General features: G+C 38.2%; 1 protein-coding gene across 1 annotated transcript; it reads right to left on the bottom strand.

The window, feature by feature from the left end:
* Positions 1 to 6893: 6893 nt before the first annotated feature.
* Positions 6894 to 20919, bottom strand: LOC121735564 (cytochrome P450 4c3-like). The gene is made up of 10 exons (XM_042126414.1): positions 20672 to 20919; positions 16678 to 16767; positions 16045 to 16155; positions 14392 to 14577; positions 14032 to 14228; positions 13581 to 13635; positions 12542 to 12719; positions 9608 to 9759; positions 8014 to 8196; positions 6894 to 7107 (listed from the first exon to the last, which is right to left on the bottom strand). The coding sequence occupies exons 1-10, from the start codon at positions 20826 to 20828 to the stop codon at positions 6959 to 6961; spliced, it is 1458 nt and encodes a 485-aa protein (XP_041982348.1). The 5' UTR covers positions 20829 to 20919; the 3' UTR covers positions 6894 to 6958.
* Between the last annotated feature and the right edge of the window lie 695 nt (positions 20920 to 21614).

The following is a 21614-nucleotide window of genomic DNA, read 5'->3' as shown; positions in this document are numbered from 1 at the left end:
CCATGAAAATATCGATGAAAATTACTTCGCATTGCGCGTGGCCAGCGCTCATCCCGGGGGTCCTGGGTTCGAGTCCCGCAGGCGGAACAAAAAGTTTTCTTTGTTCCTGGGTCTTGGATGTGTATTAAAATAATATTTCAAAAATCTTAAATATATTTTATGTATAATATTATAAAAAATCCAGAAATATATCGATGGAATGAACATTTTAGTTCTAATATAATTCAACAGATGGCGCTTTTTTACTTCATTGTAACATAGAACTAATCATACTTATTAGTTATTATGTTTTTGTTTATAGTTTTTAATACGTTAGAATATTATGTTTAATAATATTATCACTTGCTATAATAATAATCAATCTATCTTATCTTATAGAACTCCTACTGCATTTCTAAGGAGTTCGAGTGTACCGTGTTGGCCTATATTCCATCCAGAAAATATATCAATGCAATCAACATTTTAATTCTAATATATGAAAACAGATGGCGCTTTATTTCTTATTTCATTATTATAACAGAACTAATCATACCTACTATATTATATATTATTGTTTTTATTCATAACTAGTTGTTGCCCGCGACTTCGTCCGCGTGGATTTTAGTTTATAGCGCGCGGTGTCAACAAAATTTGTGTCAAATTTAAAAACTTTTTAAAACCCTGGTAAGTGGTACCCCTCTTAGGGCCGCGCAGCGCGCTACACCGGAATGGCAGCGCTGAAAGTGCTCGCCTCGCCACTGCCATTCCGGTGTAGCGCGGCCCTTAATTAATCAAAATACCCAAAAACAGCTGTGCAGTGTGCACATAATCTGTACTAATATTATAAATGCGAAAGTATCTCTGTCTGTCTGTCTGTCTGTCTGTCAGTCTCGCTTTTACGCCAAACGCCAAAACTACCGAACCGATTGTAATGAAATTTTGTATACTGATAGTCTAAAGCCTGAGAAAGGACATAGGCTACTTTTTTACTAATAATAGATGGCGCCGTGCGTCGTCTCGACTTAAGTCCACGCGCACGAAGTCGCGGGCAACAGCTAGTAATTCATAATTTTTCGTGGAGCAAAAATTATTTCAACCATCTTTTTCGCCTTTTATTTATTTTGATTTTCATTGAGCCAACAGCTAAGCCTATGAGAAGGCCAATTTTTTGTTGCTTTGACAGAACTGGACCCATTAAGAAGACGTCTGGCCAAAATCGTAGCAGAAAATATCGTTTTTGATACAATTTCGATATTGGATATTTGATATCGATATATCGATATATCGTAACAAAATATATCGCCCAAAAATATCGATATATCAAATTGAAAATATCGATATATCGATATTTATTCGACAAGCCTAATCCCTTACGGCCGTTCCCAATATTTGATCTATCTCTGGTTTTGCCCTACTAGAGATAGGAATAGCTCACAATTGACATAAAATATATGTCTCTAATGTCTAATGCCGACGCCAGACATGTGATCAAATACGCAAATTCGCCAAGTGTGGCACTGACATTTGCCTATTTGTGCAAAGTTATTGCTGGCATTTTCCTATTTGTGCAAAGTTTGCTCAAACTTTGAAGCACATGTCTGGCGCCGGCTTAATGTGAGCTATTCCTATCTCTAGTAGGGCAAAACCAGAGATAGATCAAATATTGGGAACGGCCGTTAGTAGTCTGTGAATGGGATTTCGAGATAGCTACATCGCGATGTAGTCAACCTCAACTCATCTCAATAATATTTGTAAACTAGCTGTTGCCCGCGACTTCGTCCGCGTGGACTTCAGTTTATAGCGCGCGATGTCAACAAAATTGGTGTCAAAAGCTTTTATAAAAAAACCCTGGTACCCCTTAAATCAATACAGCTGTGCAGTGTGCACACAATAAGTACTTCATTTTTACCCATAAACTATTTATCATTGATAGGTTTAGCCCCAATTTCACCAACGTCTGTTAGTGTTAACAGCTTGTTAAAATGTCCTGTCTTCTCTTTCATTCATATGAAAAACGAAACAGCTAACGTGATACTAATTCGAGCATTAACTTTAACAGTCGTTGGTGAAATTTGGTCTAAGGTTACGTCACTGCCTGCACAGATATAGTACTGAGTTATTTAATACCGTAGAATAGATATAACAATCGAAAAAAATCGAGACTTAAATGTAAGATGATACCACCTCTTATAGAAAGACTTTTGAGCAAGCGTCAGCGCGATGTAGGAGACGCACGGCGCCATCTATTATTAATTTTTTGAACAAATTTACGATCCTTACAACCCTTTTTTCCAGTAAAAAAGTAGCCTATGTCCTTTCTCAGGACTATCTGTATACGAAATTTCATTACAATCGGTTCGATAGTTTTGTCGCGAAAGCGAGACTGATAGACAGACAGAGATACTTTCGCGTTTATAATATTAGTATAGATTATGTGCACACTGCACAGCTGTTTTTGGGTATTTTGATTAATTAAGGGCCGCGCTACACCGGAATGGCAGCGGCGAGGCGAGCATTTTCAGCGCTGTCATTCCGGTGTAGCGCGGCCCTAAGAGGGGTACCACTTACCAGAGTTTTAAAAAGTTTTTAAATTTGACACAAATTTTGTTGACATCGCGCGCTATAAACTAAAGTCCACGCGGACGAAGTCGCGGGCAACAGCTACTTATTAATAAAAACAATAATATATAATAAAGTAGGTATGATTAGTTCTGTTACAATAATGAAGTAAAAAATAAAATCTGTTTTCATATATTAGAATTAAAATGTTGATTGCATTGATATATTTTCTGGATGGAATATAGGCCAACACGGTACACTCGAACTCCTTAGAAATGCAGTAGGAGTTCTATAAGATAAGATAGATTGATTATTATTATAGCAAGTGATAATATTATTAAACATAATATTCTAACGTATTAAAAACTATAAACAAAAACATAATAACTAATAAGTATGATTAGTACTATGTTACAATGAAGTAAAAAATAAAACGCCATCTGTTGAATCATATTAGAACTAAAATGTTCATTGCATCTATATATTTCTGGATTTTTTATAATATTATACATAAAATATATTTAAGATTTTTGAAATATTATTTTAATACACATCCAAGACCCAGGAACAATGAAAACTTTTTGTTCCGCCTGCGGGACTCAAACCCAGGACCCCCAGGATGAGCGCTGGCCACGCGCAATGCGAAGTAATTTTCATCGATATTTTCATGGAAATATGATATTTTCCCACATCAATGTAGCCTATGTCCTTTCTCAGACTCTAGAATAACTGTGTACAAAATTTCATTGCAATCGGTTCAGTAGTTTTGGCGTGAAAGCGAGATAGACAGACAGACAGACAGAGATACTTTCGCATTTATAATATTAGTATAGATTTTAAAAAATTAATTTCGCCAAAGTTGAAAAAATACGCTTCTCTTTTTAAAAAGCCCGCCAACTTTTTCCTACGTAATCCCATTTATCGTTAAACTTGCCTTACTAAAAAATTCTAATCAACAATCCCGTGATGATTCATATGATCTATCATCAATTTGGACATTTGCCTTTTTAAAAAGTCATTTTAAAAAGCATAAACGTCAAAATATTGACATAACAACTTTTTAAAAGTTCTGAAAAGTTCGAAAGTCAAAGTTATGAAGCCTATTTTTCTCATTACAAAATCTAGAGACATTACCATAGTAAAAGGAAGGGAAGTAAGTTATCTTCGGCACCGCGCGCGGCTTGTATGTGTGCGCCATATTATCAATGCGTCGCCACGTACGGCACCCAACAAAATCTCGGCGGTACCAGCCTAGTAAAACTGGCCGAGATTTTGTTGTGTGCCGTACGTGGCGACGCTACTATGGTTATGGTTAAATATGGCGTCCATTTTTAACTGTAAATTTGCAGTTAAAGAGAGGCGTGGTTAAAGTTAAAGTATAACTTATGTTATTTTTATAGTTAAATATGGCGTCCTTTAGATTTAACTTTAACCTTAACTTTAACCGGACCTCCTACAGCAGAGCAAGGACATTATCCTTCCTACGCTACTGAAAATATTCAGAGCAAGTTTTGCGTGGGGCTACATCCCATTGGCATGGACAAAGGTAAGGGTGTCCTACATACCCAAAAGTGGGGACAGAGACAAAGCTCTACCAAAGTCATACAGACCAATTAGTCTCACTTCTTTCATGCTTAAAACAATGGAGAGGGTGGTCAACCTACACATAAGGGACACCTATCTCACTAAAATGCCGCTGCATGAAAGACAACATGCCTACCAAAAAGGCAAATCTACCGAGACGGCCCTAATGGACTTGGTAGATCGGATTGATAGAGCAATTGAAGACAAAGAGATTGCGTTATGTGTCTTCCTCGATATTGAAGGCGCATTCGATAACACTTCAACCAGCTCATCACAAATGGCCTGGCTTCAAAGAATATAGATCCAACAACTAGGAAATGGATCAAAGCCACACTATTATGGACCTGACACTCAAAATCAGGCTGACACAAGGTTGCCCACAAGGTGGTGTGCTGTCACCCCTGGAATGGTCCCTGGTAGTGGATGAGCTACTAAGGGAACTGAACCTCATAGGTTACTACGCTCAAGGGTACGCTGACGACCTGGCGATTATGGTGGTGGGAAAATGCGCAACGGTGGTCGCTGGGTTGATGCAGTCAGCACTAAGAGTCGTCGAGGATGATGGTGCCAAAGGGTCAAGCTAACAGTAAACGCTGATAAGACGGTCTTGATACCTTTCACCAAAAAGAGGAAGTTGGAGGGACTAAGACCCCCAACACTCTTCGGGAAAACTATTAAGTTTGCGGGTGATGTCAAATATCTAGGAGTAATCCTAGACAAAGGACTCATATGGAATAAGCACATCGAGTATATTACGAAAAAGGCTAGATGTGCTCTGGGTTCCTGTTGGAAGCTTGTCAGCTCTAAATGGGGTATTCGGCCGAAGGCAATGCAATGGCTATATACAGCCGTAGTGAGACCGATTACCACATATGGCTGCGCAGTGTGGCATAAAAAGGCTGAACAAGTAAACTGTAATAAAAGACTAAACAGCGTACAGAGACTGGCATGCCTAATAATCACGGGTGGGCTCTCGACAACACCCACCGCTTCCCTCGAGGCCCTGATCAACTTAACTCCGCTTCCTCTGCTTGTTCAGATGGAGGCCAAAAAGGTGGCTCTCAGGGCCAGGACGGCGGGTAGGACGAATTGGGTCTCCACCCCATTTCGACAGCTGGAACAGTCTCTCAGTGAATCACCTATCATGGTCATGCCATCAGATGCCATGATCGAGGTGTATAGCTTTTCGAAGCAGTACCAGGTTTTTATACCTTTCAGGGAGGACTGGGAAAGAAAAATCCCAATCGATGTCCACCCTAGCGACATAGTTTGGTTCACGGATGGATCAAGAAAAGACAACCGTGCGGGAGCCGGATTCTACGGAGGCAGGCCACCAAAAGGCAAATACGCCTGTTTGGGGGAGTTTGCGACCGTGTTTCAGGCTGAAGTCTTCGCTATCCTCGGTTGTTCACTAGAAAGCCTGGAGATGGCCCTAGTTAATAAAAACGTTTTTATCTTCTCCGATAGTCAAGCTGCACTTAAAGCACTGACTGCTGCAGAAGTCTCGTCCAAATTAGTTCTGGAATGCGTTGAGACGTTAAACATGCTAGGAAGGAACAACAACATCCGCCTAGTATGGGTCCCGGGCCACAGCAACGTCCCCGGCAATGAAACCGCTGACGAACTGGCTAGGCTTGGGGCCGAGAGTCCCATATAATATGGTCCAGAACCAGTCTGTGGTATAACTCCCAGTACCACAAAGCAAGTGCTCAAGGAATGGGGTCACAGACTATGCAGGAAGCAATGGGCTGAGACCCCTGGCCTTGAACACTCCAAAGCACTAATTCCTGACTTCAACAAGAAACAATCAGAATTAGTGCTCACCTTGGGTAGGAACCAATTAAGAATCCTTACCAGAAGCCTAACTGGGCACTGCAAGCTCAACAAACACCTAAACAGAATGGGTATTTGTAGCATAACGACTTGCAGATTCTGTGAGGAGGAGGATGAAACACCTATTCACCTTCTCCTCGACTGCCCTGCTCTACTACAGAGCAGGAACAGGCACCTTGGTCGCCACGAATACTCGTCCACAGAGGAAATTCGTGGCACCAACCCCAACCATATCGTTCAATTTATGAGCAGTATTGGGTTGGGGATGATACTCTAGTGCGAAGGAGTCACAATAGATCCTCATGGGTCGCAGTGACGTCAGGGCTACAGCGACCTGCCTTCTTAAAAAAAAAACTTTAACCGGTGAAATTCACGTATGAGCGGAGGTAAGGACGCCATATTTAACTTTAACCAAAGATTTGACATTTTGAACTGTAGTTAAAGTAAAGTTAAAGTTACAGTTAAAGTTAGTTGGTGCAACCCAGTCTATGTACGTAGCATGCTAGGCGTGTTAACTAGCACTGTGGTAAAATCATAAAGAACCTTAAAATAGTTAAAAATTAAAATTAATCCTTCTTTAGTTAGCAGATATTATATTTTGTTTTTAGCATTGTTTATGGTTTTGAAAGTAAGTAGGTTCCGAAATCCAAGGTAACTATTTATCGTAATTTGATCAGTGAAGGTCAACCTTTGGTTACCTACTTGTCTATGATTTTTAGAGAATGGAAAATATGACTCAGAAACGGGAATACCTATGATGATGATGCGACGCAAGCAGATTGTCCCCCATCATAAAAAAAGAGATTCTGGAAAGTAATCTAATATTAGGTAAGTATAGAGAATTTAAAGAAAGTGCTCATTTCAAAAAGGTTTAGTAATTAGCACTATGCTTAGGTTAGGTTTGTCGAGATTTAAGTCTTGAAACAATAAAACACTTACGAATTTAGGAATTTATTTAAAGATAATCATAAATATTAAATTAATTCAATTATTTTTAGATAAATCATCGTTTCTCTATGGTCATTAAATGTCCAGCCACGGGGAAGAGCAAAATCTCAATCTTCAAACTCTTACAGGGCTTCGCGTGGATCTTATAACTTCTCAGCACAACAGATAGTATGCTCTTCATTGCTAGCATCCCAAAATGACGACCTGAAAAACAAGATCTTATGTTAGAAGTACTAGCTGCTAAAAATGTCCAGCAGAGGAAGATGAGGGGACAGGTATCCCCGAAGAAAGTAACATAAAATTTGAGAGAGATTTGCTTTATCAAAGGTCAGGTAGACCTTCAGAACTGGATACCTCCTAAAGTAACCGCGACCAAAACTCCATACTTGCTAGTCGTTCTTACCTTTATAGGGATCTTAAACAGGTAAACTTTTATAAAATGACGAAGGTCGACTGGCTGTCGCTGGCTCTTAAGGAGTGAGCACACTGAGACGGGCCGTGCCGGGGCTCAGCGTGCCGGGGCTCATCGCAAAAATCCGCCTCCATACAATTTGTATGGAAGCGGAAATCCGCTGCGCCCCGACACAGTGTGCGATACGCGCATCTGCTTCCATACAAATTTTATGGAGGCGGATTTTTGCGAAGAGCCCCGGCTCGCTGAGCCCCGGCACGGCCCGTCTCAGTGTGCTCACTTCTTTACTCTACAACTTTAAGGTTGGGTTGCACCAGAGGTGTGGTTAAAGTTAAAGTTATGGTTATAGTTAATGCTTAATTTAACTTTAACTTTGACCGGAGAAATTGAGAGATGACAACTGGTCCAACAAGGTTATAAATGAACGTCGGCAGGGGCGCTGCTGGTAAAGGAGAACTGTCAAAATGGCGTTTTTGTATGATGACAGCGGTAGTTCCTTTTTTCGCCAAGTGCATTTAAAACCTTGTCGAGCTCTATGGTTAATGGTTATGGTTAAATATGGCGTCTTGATGGCGTATATATTTTTTTTTAATTAAAGATTTGACATTTTGCATTGTAGTTAAAGTTATAGTTAAAGTTAGTTGGTGCAACCCAACCTTAGTACCCTATTTCACACCTCGTCCAATGTTATTTCTTACCTATGCAATTTCTAGTGCCATGGCTGAACGGTATGAATGTGCAGGGGTGTCTCGTTGCGCTGTTTTCTGGTAAAAACCGGTCTGGTATAAACTCGTCAGCGTCTGGACCCCAGAGCTTCTTAGATCTGTGCATCACAAACGGCGTCACAGCGCAACCAACGCCGGCGGGCACCGTACAAGTAGCTGCAATAAAGATTAAATTAGGTTCGACACTCGATCGGTTGTTCGATTTTCAGATCTATTCAGGGGGCCCTGAATAGATCTGAAAATCGAACAACCTAACCTAACGCTACCATATGTGCAATGTGTGCAATGCACACGGGCGGTACCCTTTAGGGGCGCCTAATCACCGCGCCAAAACCAATGGCACAAAAAATTTTTAGATAAAAGTTGAGTATGATACAATATACTTTATTTTTGTTTAACATATTTTATGTTTCTCTTTTAAAAACTTATTAAGGATAGGTTTCCTAAGATTCAAAATGCCTATTGCCTTATGGGGCGCCAAAATCCTTTTTTGCACACAGGTGCCATATTTAGCCCTTACGGGGGCCCTGATCTATTCTTTGAACGCAGAGCTTTAATTTCAGTGTCTAACTGCCGCACTCAGAGTGGAACATTAATTATCTACTTAAATGTAATTAATTCAAAATTTTGACATAAGCCCCATACAATATCTGTCAAACTCTTCATTTAATTGAAGTTTAATCATAACATAATGTCTCTGAGTACGGCGGTAAGGTGCACAATGTGCAGGCTTAAAAAAACAAGACACTCGCTGATTTTAGAATCAGCGAGTGTCTTGTTTTTTTAAGCTCTGTCGAATTTAGATTTGAAAATTTTCGAAATTAGGAACTGAAAAATATTTTAAAACATTGGTTCCATTTCCATTTGGACCAAACAGTTCAGACTGTAATTAATATTTTTATTTGAAACAAATTTTGGTTAAGTATCTATAACCACAATAGACATAACTCGCTATATAACTGTCTACTGAATTACAAATTATGTAAGTATACAGCGTGCAATTAAACCTACCGGTCAATTTTTTTAGGACTCAGCTTAGGTATTAGGAGAATCCATTTAACCAAAAAAATGGGGTGTTAATTTTTTTACAATAACTTACAAGGTGCAATTAAACCTTCCGGCCAAATTTTAATATATTATATTAATCCTTTTTAAAAATAAAAATACACGTATTTTTTCTTTTATAATCACTCAGTACTAAAATGTTGAGAAATAGCTTCCGAAAGTTATCCTAAAAACACCACAATTAATGGACACTACGCGTCGCTTGCCGGCGCGTGACCGCAAGGTTTAATTGCAATTGATAATAAGCCAAAAAAGCCGTTTCTCGCCGCTTGGCTAATAATGTTAGTAACCGGCATCACATATTCTTAGATACGCAACTAAAGATAAATAATTTACAGCTTCCAAGCGCAATTTTCCTTGTTTTTTTTGACAGTTGAAATATTCCCAAAGTTTCGGAATATTTCGGAATACTTCCGAAGTATTCGACGGGAATAATTCGGAATCTTTCCCGCCAGCATCTATAATTGCACCCTGTCTTTACAAACTAAATGCTTAAACTTACAGAGCTTAAGTTCCTTCTGTGTCTTTCTGGCAATGATCGGGACGACAGAATACAGCCTCATGGTCTCTTTCAGTACCCGGTCCAGGTATTCCATCTTGTTTATGTCATCCTTGGTAGGAGATCTCATTGAATCACCAAATATACTGCGGAGTCTGCGAAATGTAGAGCGATGGTATATACTACTTATAATGGTCACTTTTAAATTTTATTAGCATATTATACCTACTCCTTCCTAGTTCCTTTAAAGTCAGCTAGGTAGGAACGTAAAATATACCTACTCCTTCCTAGTTCCTTTAAAGTCAGCTAGGTAGGAACGTACGCTATAAGAGAACGCGGCTCAACATTTGTCTACTAAATACTTGCACTTACTTATAATATTATGTAGAGATAGGTTGAGACTTGAGCCGCGCTGTTTCTCACAGCCTACATAATAGTACGTGCGTAAGTCAATATTTTTACTACAATATAATATTATACTCGCTTGTGGCCCCATGTACTCAAGGAACAGCTTAATATTAACAGTACCTAGCATATTTATTTTATTTATTTAACAATTTATTGTGCACAAGAAACAATTACAATAAGACAATATACACAGTAAAACGACACAAAGGATCTGCTTATTTCTAATAGAAATCTCATCCAGCAGCCCTACGGAGAGAGATAGGATTGAGACAGCAGATTGCACTATTATCCATACTAATATTATAAATGCGAAAGTATCTTTGTCTGTCTGTCTGTCTCGCTTTCACGCCAAAACTACTGAACCGATTGCAATGAAATTTTGTACACAGTTATTCTAGAGTCTGAGAAAGGACATAGGCTACATTTTGATTTGGGAAAATATCTTATTTCCATGAAAATATCGATGAAAATTAATTCGCATTGCGCGTGGCCAGCGCTCATCCCGGGGGTCCTGGGTTCGAGTCCCGCAGGCGGAACAAAAAGTTTTCAATGTTCCTGGGTCTTGGATGTGTGTTAAAATAATATTTCAAAAATCTTAAATATATTTTATGTATAATATTATAAAAAAATCCAGAAACATATCGATGCAATGAACATTTTAGTTCTAATACGATTCAACAGATGGCGTTTTATTTTTTACTTCATTGTAACATAGAACTAATCATACTTATAATTAGTTATTATGTTTTTGTTTATAGTTTTTAATACGTTAGAATAATATGTTTAATAATATTATCACTTGGTATAATAATAATCAATCTATCTATATCTAATCTTATAGAACTCCTACTGCATTTCTAATATAATATATTAGAAATGCATGCATTATGAATGAATGAATGAATGAATATACTTTATTGCGCACATCACAGTTACAAACACACACATAAAATAAATAACATATAAAGTGAAGAGTTGACAACAGAAGGCGCTCTAAAATAAAGGAGTTCGAGTGTACCGTGTTGGCCTGTATTCCATGCAGAAAATATATCAATGCAATCAACATTTTAATTCTAATATATGAAAACAGATGGCGTTTTATTTTTTACTTCATTATTGTAACAGAACTAATCATACCTACTTTATTATATATTGTTTTTATTCATAACTAGCTGTTGCCCGCGACTTCGTCAGCGTGGACTTTAGTTTATAGCGCGCGGTGTCAACAAAATTTGTGTCAAATTTAAAAACTTTTTAAAACCCTGGTAAGTGGTACCCCTCTTAGGGCCGCGCTACACCGGAATGGCAGCGCTGAAAGTGCTCGCCTCGCCGCTGCCATTCCGGTGTAGCGCGGCCCTTAATTAATCAAAATACCCAAAAACAGCTGTGCAGTGTGCACATAATCTATACTAATATTATAAATGCGAAAGTATCTCTGTCTGTCTGTCTGTCTGTCAGTCTCGCTTTCACGCCAAACGCCAAAAGTATCTCTGTCTGTCTGTCTGTCTGTCAGTCTCGCTTTCACGCCAAACGCCAAAACTTCCGAACCGATTGTAATGAAATTTTGTATACAGATAGTCTAAAGCCTGAGAAAGGACATAGGCTACTTTTTTACTGGAAAAAAGGGTTGTAAGGGGGTGAAAATGCGTAAATTTGTTCAAATTAAGTTAGTTCCAACAATTCATAATAGATGGCGCCGTGCGTCTTCTACATCGCGCTGACGCTTGCTCAAAAGTCTTTCTATAAGACGTGGTATCATCTTACATTTAAGTTTCGATTTTTTTCGATTGTTATATCTATTCTACGGTATTAAATAACTCAGTACTTTATCTGTGCAGTGACATAACCTTAAATCTATCAATGATAAATAGTTTATGGGTAAAGTTGTGTAATTGGAGAGCTAAATAAGCTTTAAAATTTGGCATAAAATATAAAGTTTAATATAAAAAAATGAAATACTTATTGTGTGCACACTGCACAGCTGTATTGATTTAAGGGGTACGAGGGTTTTTTTATAAAAGCTTTTGACACCAATTTTGTTGACATCGCGCGCTATAAACTGAAGTCCACGCGGACGAAGTCGCGGGCAACAGCTAGTTATTAATATTCAATTCTAACGATTTCTCAAAAATTTTAACACTTCCGGCACGTTTACGTGTGATACATGGAAATTTTAAAATGAAATATTTCACTTAACTTGTCGGTAAGGTATTGATTTTTTGGTATCAATCGATGCAGGATGTTTTATTCTACTACATATTTCGAATTTAGGCCAAAATATTTGAATTTGTAAATGTTATATACATCCTTATATAACTACCTAAACAAAAAAGTGTTACTACCTTACAGTTACAAAAGGTGCTATACATATAAATAGGGTATTACAGGACACAATATAATGAATAAAATATCCTTAGCATACGCTAAGGAACAATGGAGGAAGACAAACCATTGCTGGGTCTTCGCTAAAGAATTATAGAGAACAAACCATGTTGTCGCCATAAAGATATTTGAGATGAACACACTTACTCCTGATAAACATTCTCCTGTTCCTGCTGGTGGCTGCCAAGCAACATCAGAGCGTAGGAGATGACGAGAGCGGTGGTATCGTTGCCGGCTATGGTGATAGAGTCGATGTGTTCTCGGAGTTGCTCGTCCGTGAACTTGTTGTCTCGCTCTAGTAGCAGGTCGAGGATGTCACGCGGACCTACGAAAGTGCCTTCAGGTAAATATCAATTGGGCACATAATTTTACGATGAAGCCCTGGATTTATAAATAGGCCTTAGCCGCGGCGGCAGCGTACTAGGGGTCGCCGCGGCAGCATCCTAGGTTGCGGAAGCGTCCTATAGGGGGCGGCCGCGGCAGCGTCCTACCTAAGGGGGCGGCAGTGTCCTAGGGGGGCGGCAGATTTCGAACATGGAGCGGCGGAAATAAAGTGGCCTACACTCATAAAAATATAATTCCGGCACTGTTACGATCGAATGTAAAGGATAGCGCGATGTTCATGTAAAAAAAGTTTTAAGAGGAGTCCACACCGCCGTTTTTCCATACAAACGTTGTCCCCTGTTTCCTCCCTGAATAATGCCAGTAGAGTTATGATTTTTTTCTTGAATATCTATGGGCACTATTAGCATGTCCCTATGTTTTCTTTTTTTTATAATTTTATTATTAAAAAAGATAAGAACGTCCAAAAACCCAAAAAAATGGCCAGATTTTTCTCTGTGTTCAAACACCCAGAAAACTAAAACTGGCTAAAATATACAAAAAAAAATAAAACATAGGAACACAGCTCTTAATGAAAAAAGTACTTAAATCGGTTAAGTTTTGGAGAAGGAATCAGCGGACAACGAATCGAAGATTTTCTGTTCTTTTACTAGAACTTTTGTCGTGTTGTCTCTATCGCGCTCTGCGGTGGGAGACTTGACTTTGGTGAGACAACAATACATTTTCAAATACCTATTTTCAATTTCTCTCGCCCCTGGTGTATCCTCTTAACATTGATTAATTGATCATTATTATTATGTACTGACGATAACCTGCATAATAGATAATAGGTATATTTACTTACCATCTTGAATGTGGCCCTTATATGCTGCGAAAAGTTTCCTCTTTCGTTTAATTACCTGAACAAAAAAATGTAATTAGTGATTAGCGAAACGAGCCCGACCATCATCAAGTTACAATCAAACACGTTAGATTTAGCATGGACTTTTATTTTAAATTTAGACCAGCCAAACCTGCGCCCGCGCAGATTTTATCAGTGGCCCGCGTGAACTAAACCATTTTGAAATTCACGCCCATTTTGAATTATTTTCTATTTTTAATTCGCTCATTTTGAAAAACTTTATTTTTTAGCCCTTTGGTTGCGGCCCGCGACTCCAGTACCATAACGTGCTTGTGTACTTATGCTTAAAAAAACGTTGAGTACCACTAATTCAGACTTTGTAAATTGTAAGTGTGTCAATATTTAGGTTTTAGTCACAATATATTACTAAATAGTTGCTATAGTCTTTCCTTACCTCGTCCGTGAACTTATGAGTGAGATCAATGCTCTCCTTCTGTAGTTTGTAGTAGGGTGTCAGCTTGAAGAGTGCGTCGGGCTGCATCCAGGCCTTGAACAGGCGCATGCTGATGATTGACATGACGACGTTGCGCGCGCGCAGGTACGGCGTCTCCGGGTTGTGTTGGACGTCCATCCTCTCGCCCATTGCAGTCTCTATATTGAAAAAAAAAATTCATGCATCGGATAGGCATCTACGCATATTTTGAACAAATTCGAAAGTGTCCTCTCACACTTTCGAATTTGTTCAAAATATGCGTAGATACTTGATCTAAGTTATTATAATATTTCATACAGTATAGTCAGTTAAAGCCCTCACCGAAGACAATATCCAGCATGCAGGATGTGATGTATTTGTGCACATCGAACTCCGCCCTCCCCACATTCTCGCCCAGCCTCTTCACCAGCACATCAGCCTGTGCTCCGAACACGTAGATGTAGTCTTCCACTATCTTGTTGTTGAACACCGGAAGCAGCAGTCTACGGTGAGCCTTCCATAAGTCCACTGAAAGAAAAAATGTCTTAGTACTTGGTAACAATATAATATAATAATATATTAATATCTTTGGACGCTTCACACCACGTCAGTCTGGCCCCGTGGTAATGTACCTGAAGGACTTGTGTTACGGGTACCAGACAACGGAAATAAAAAACTTTTATACTACATATACATTTATTTAATATTTTTATTACTTATAATATAATACACATCCATGACCCAGGAACTTTGAAAACTTTTTGTTCCGTCACGCGTCGGCGGGATTCGAACCCGCGACCCCCGGCTTGAGCTACCAACAGCCCACCAACTGAGCCACAGAGGTCGTCAGGAACAAGAAACAAACAGTTGCAGATGTGGCATGCCACCGATGCTTTCTGCTAGTTTGGGAACTAATCTGACGTAAAACAACGTAAGAAACTCGCACGGAGCCAAATTTTTATAGCATTAAAATTTGGTAATTAATCCATACTTAGGGCCGTTTCGTACCACTTCCTAATAACTGCCGGCTAGGCTATCCACCAATTAACTTGACAGATATATGGAGAATCTGTCAAAAAAGTTGTGGATAGCCTATCCGGCACCTTATCAGGAAGTGGTGAAACAGGCCCTTAATATTATAAATGCTAAAGTGTGTCTGTCTGTCTGTTACCTCTTCACGCCCGAACCGAACCGCTGTCACAGAATATATATTAGTAGTACCAACCGCTGTACCAATTTTGCTGAAATTTAGCCGGGAAATTTAGAGTACCGGGAAAGTATATAGGATACTTTTATTCCGAAAAAAATTACAGTTCCCGAGCGATTAAAGAATATTGGCGCAGTGGAGTTGCGGGCGTCATCTAGTTATAATTAAAGATAAGTCATGTATTTAAGATTTTTATTATTATAACATACACATATTTAATACATAAAACAGCGCTTGCGCTGTGTTTCGCCGAGTGAGTGAGTTTACCGGAGGCCCAATCCCCTAACCTATTCCCTTCCCCTCCCTACCTTCCCCTGTTCCCTTCCCTTCCCTCCCCTATTACCCCATTTCCCTCTTAAAAGGCCGGCAACGCACTTGCAGCTCTTCTGATGCTGCGAGTGTCCATGGGCGACGGATGTTGCTTTCCATCAGGTGACCCGTTTGCTCGTTTGCCCCCTTATTTCATAAAAAAATTTTAATACACATCCATGACCAACACACACACACACACAACTTTGAAAACTTTTTGTTCCGTCGGCGGGATTCGAACCCGCGACCCCCGGCTTGAGCTACCAACAGCCCACCAACTGATCCACAGAGGTCGTCAAGATAAAAATGCTGTAGGATTTTTCCTTAATAGAAATATCCGCCAAACATCCAAATCGTGTCAATGGTTGGGCACGAAGTGGTAAGTGGTAACGGACTAACAGACAGACAATTAATGAAAATAATAATAAACATTATATTTTTTACTAATAATAAATTTATTATAAATATACTGAATATACCTGGCGCTACGAAAAGTCCATTGCCCAGCCAAGTCTGCAAAAATTTGTATGACGCGTCCTTTTGTAAACAGTTTTCCAGGATCTTCTGAACATCGTTGGGATCCAACGTAACTGTTGAAAAACACTTTTATCAATAACAACATTTTAAAATAGAAATCTTTAGCTAGGTTTACTTATAGTGACGTAAGACCAAAATCAATTATTATTTTTACTAGTTTTTACTTCTGTATTTGAAAACTAGGGAATAGATTTGATATCGTTGGGAATAGATAGAGAAGTAGTTAGTAGTGTTGGAAGTTGGAACTAAGTCTACTTTTTTAGAGTTCCGTACCCAAAGGGTGAAAACGGGACCCTATTCATGAGACTTCGTTGTCTGTCCGTCTGTTCGTATGTCTGTCTGTCTTTCTGTTGTTGCCAGGCTGTATCTCAAGAACCGCTATAGCTAGACTTCTGAAATTTTCACAGATTGTGTAGGTATATCTGTTGCCGCTATAACAACAAATACAAAAACAAAATAATATTAATATTAATATCTAATATCCCATAGAAAAACACAATAAAAACGAGTCGGACTCGCGACTCGCACTTGGCCGATTTTTTGCTTTAATGTTTTTAAGCAATCTACGTCCTTACCAACATAAAGTGACGGGCCAATCCAAACCTTGCTGACTCCACCGTTTTTCTCAACCATTTGAGCCAGTTGCTGTATGTTGCTCAGAATCTCTGAAAAGAAAGATCAATTCAACGTTTTAAATGTTTAATAAATAATTTAGTTTCGATGCTGTTGAGATAATCATGATTGTGACCTTGATTCTGAGCTATCAGCTGCCTATATAGCAAGTCAAACCGACGACGATCACGGACTATCATAGACGTTTGTAATGTCATACCTAAGTCAATCAATATTTAATAGGCCTCTAGGCAAAGTGTGACTCAACGAGAATTGGGATTCAATTTATGTTAAATACTAGACTAACTATAAGCCATCATAGTATATTATGTAACCTATTCATTCGTACAAAGTCATTTATGTTTTACGATATACTGTTTATTGTTTATTACAATCAGCTATAGAAATAACTTTGTATTGGCGAATTGCTTATTGTAACAGAATTTTATCGATAATGTATTCCTAACAATAATTCACCTTAATTTTTTTGCACGCCACTTTTTTATAGTACTGGGAAAATTACGGTTTTTGTACGTCTGTATGTCCATACATAATATATTTTATATTAGAACGGCGCCTTATTTATACTGTATAATATTTTGTTAATGTTTATACGTAAGTTTAGTAACAACTAGATGACGCCCGCAACTCCGTTGCGCCAAAACTTGTTTATTGCTCGGGAACCGTACATTTTTCCGGAATAAAAAGTATCCTATGTCCTTTCTCGGGACTCAACATATCTCCATACCAAATTTCAGCAAAATCGGTCCAGTGGTTTAAGCTTGAAGAGGTAACACATAGACACACTTTCACATTTATAATATTAATAGTATGGATGTTGAAGGATATTAATTTATCTTAACGTATTAAAACATCTTGTTCAAACTTATTTATAAGTCGTGTCTAAAAGATCTACACAGAAGGAACTTATTATTTAGTTAGTTATGTTTGCTGTTCTGTGCGCAAGCAAAAATTAAAGTAAATATGAACACTCCCCTACCATTCTAACCTAGACGTACATTTTATGATTAAATCAGTGGTACTCAACCTTTTTTGATACGAGCCACAATCACTATTTAGTCTAGAAATTATTAACTAATTAAATTAATAACATCTTTTTTTTAAGTTATTGCATAGCTTTTATCGTGGGCTTAAGCGCAGCGACCGAATCAAGATTTTGTAACGAAAAAACCTAACACCCCCAAATCCGACCGGTCGGTGCGGCGCGGCGTTGTCAAACTTCGGAACGGTGTTTAGGTGCGTGCGATTGACGTATGCGAATTATAATTGCATAAGTTAATAAAAAATGCTATATTTAGCTTTACAGCGGCAGTCCGCGAGTGCCACACGTATTTTTTGTTTATTTTACTTTATATCGTATATAAACTAAAATACAAAGATTTCAAACATGATGTATGAGAAACAGTTTGATATTTTAGATTATTGTAAACCCAACTTAATCCACATGGCATGCTATTTGTTTATTACGCGAACCATTGTTAAAGTTGCGGCGAGGCTTGGCGGGCCGCAGGTTGGGTATAACTGGATTAGATCATCACTAGTCAAGGGTCAAAACCCGTGGCGAGGTCATTATCAGATATACCTGTGTCAACTCTGGATTTATGTATAGGCAGTATAGGCCATGGCCTATGGGCGGCAGCATCCTATGGCGTCCTAGGGGGGAGCGGCAGCGTCCTAAGATGGCGACAGAGTTCATACATAGGGGCGGCAAAATTAAAGTGGCCTATCTATAATTCTATACTCATAAAAAATATAAATCCGGCCCTAATCTGTATACATATTCCTTTTTTATTTTTTAGACCCCGGAGCAAATGGAGATATGGGTTTAATTTATTTACGAAATAAAAAAGTCCTGAGTATATTATATTATATGGATCAAACTGCAAAATGACAATTTTATACTCGTAGAGAGGCTTTTTTAGGCTTCCAAAGTTTACTTAAATGTTTTTATCTAGGTTTAGCCGTTTGGGCGTGAAGAGGTAACAGACAAACAAACAGACACACTTTCGCATTTATATTATTCATCAGTAATGGATGTATAAATAATTAAACTTCTTAATGGAGTGCTTATCAATTATTATCATTCAGTTAAAGGTCTTAGATAAAAAATGCACTTAAGTGCATTTAATGCAAATTACACTTACATCGAATGCCTTCATTTTTAACTAATTTCCAATAAGAAGGAGGTTTTTGGAGGAGGTTTTTAATGGAGGAAGAGGCGGTAATCTAGGGTTTTTTTTATTTGGGGCTGACTTGGAAAAATTTTATGCAATTTTCTATACTTTTATTTTTTTAATATTTTATCAATGTTTTTAATTAATTAACTTTAAGTTCGTAGAAATCCCATGGTATAATTTCCGTGTTTAGTATGTAGAGGGTTTTCGATGCACAAATCGATATTTTTTTTTTTTTTTTTTTTTTTATTGTTTATTAGGGTAAAAAAACAATATCACAATATAAGATACGTTTACACACAGTCTTACTCTATACATATAAGTAATTGTGATATCCACATCATTTACCACATATATAAAATGTAAAATGTATTTAAGTTTAATTATAAGTAGTTGAGATTTTAACCTTGATTGATTAGCAGGCGGCACCCTAGCCCTACGACATTAGGTCTTGGGATCAGTGTCCAGTCATATAATACCTATTACCTACTTATCTCTAGAAACTAAAAGAAACACTTTTATTTTAAGAATAGGCCTGTTTTGAATTAAATTGTAGCATACTTAGCATAGTATACTAATTGGCAAATTGATGTCGTGCCTTCATACGGGTTCAACTTCCCAAATAGATAAATATATATTTTTAATTCCTTTCAATAAGTTTTTCTTTACCACTCTTTTTAGAGTTCCGTAATCAATAAGGAACCCTTATTTAAAGATAAATTATACAAGGGTAAGAGATTATTTTACGTTTTTCCACATCTAAAAATAATATTTTTCCAGTATCAATTTTCCCCTTAGCCAATTATTGGGGGCCAGATATATTTGCTGCAAAGTAACATTATTTTTCACAATAAAGAATTTTTAACCGACGACCGAAACTTAAAAAGGTTTCTGAATTCGACGGTATATATTATATTACTAGACTAGATGATGCCCGCAACTCCGTTGCACCAAAATTCGTTTATCGCGCGGGAACTGTACATTTTTCCGAGATAAAAACTATCCTATGTCCTTTTTCGGGACTCAAAGTATCTCCATGCCGAATTTCAGCAAAATCGGTTCAGCGGTTTAAGCGTGAAGAGGTAACAGACAGACAGACAGACACACTTTCGCATTTATAATATTAGTATGGATGTTGCCTGCAACTCCGTTGCGCCAAAATTAGTTTATCGCACGGAAACCGTACCTTTTCCGGGATAAAAAGTATCCTATGTCCTTTCCCGGGACTCAAGGTATTTCCATGCCCAATTTTAGCAAAATCGGTTTAGCGGTTTAGGCGTGAAGAGGTAACAGACAGACAGACAGACACACTTTCGCATTTACAATATTAGTATAGATATCTTTTTATGTTTGTTTGCGGGATAACTTCGCCGTTTGTGAACCGATTTTGATAGTTATTTTATAATCAAAGCGTTGAATTTGCATTCTAAAGTCGGTTCATTTTGTCAGTCTCTACTATCTACTTTTGTAGGAAAGGGAATACTTTCCTCGGGGTCCCATGATAAATAAATACTGTTTGAAGTCGGTGTTTTGTGTTAAAACGAGCTTTTTCCCGCGGCTCCGCTCGCGTTAAGAAGTATTATTATATACAAACTTTCATCCCCTATTTGAAACATCTACCTGCATGCCAAATTTCAGCCCGATCCGTCCAGTGGTTTGAGCTGTGCGTTGATAGATCACTATGTCAATCAGTCAGTCACCTTTGAGTTTTATATATATAGATAGAAGATAGATTATTTCTGTTGTAAATCTAATTACTCACTTTCTGGTCCGCCTATGAACCAATGGGTGTGTCCAAGCACAGGAAGACATCCTATATCCGGCAAATTCCTCGATAGCTCATACAGCGGTTTCCTCAAATGACGGAAGTGCATATAGTATACGCAAGAGAATATCACGAGGAGTAGAATTATGAACATTGCATAAAGCTAATAATTATTTATATGTAAATAATGATAATTCCAATTATTGTATATGGAAATAATTATATTTTATACGAAAGCGACCGCTCGTAACGGAAACGCGATAAGTAATGGTAAATGATTACCACCGCGAAGGTACAGTTAATAATGACGAGTGAAGTAGTTCAACAAATCGATTTCAATAAGACTACTTACATGAAAACAAGTGACAGGAAATTCAGGGTTACGTTGTCCAAATATCCATACTTCCATACTAATATTATAAATGCGAAAGTGTGTCTGTCTGTCTGTCAGTATGTCTGTATAATATAAGAATATCTATGGACGCTTCACACCACGTCAGTCTGGCCCTGTGGTAAGTACCTGAAGGACTTGTGTTACAGGTACCAGACAACGGAAATATATTTAATACTTTTATACTATACATATATTTAAGATTTTTATTATATGATACACATATTTAATACACATCCATGACCCAGGAACTTTGAAAACTTTTTGTTCCGTCGGCGAGACTCGAACCCGGGACCCCCGGCTTGAGCTACCAACGCGCTCACCACTGAGCCACAGAGGTCGCCAAACTGTATGTCTGTCTGTCTGTCTGTATGTCTGTCTGTCTGTATGTCTGTCTGTCTGTTACCTCTTCACGCCCGAACTGCTGAACCGATTTGGCTGAAATTTGGTATGGAGATACTTTGAGTCCCGGGAAAAGACATAGGATACTTTATATCCCGAAAAATGTACGGTTACCGCGTGTAATGGAATTTTGGCGCAACGGAGTTG

This window comes from Aricia agestis, chromosome 17, assembly GCF_905147365.1.
Source record: "Aricia agestis chromosome 17, ilAriAges1.1, whole genome shotgun sequence".
NCBI classification, from domain to species: domain Eukaryota; kingdom Metazoa; phylum Arthropoda; class Insecta; order Lepidoptera; family Lycaenidae; genus Aricia; species Aricia agestis.
The sequence above is the reverse complement of the archived record's forward strand: the minus strand, read 5'-3'. Positions and strand labels throughout refer to the sequence as shown.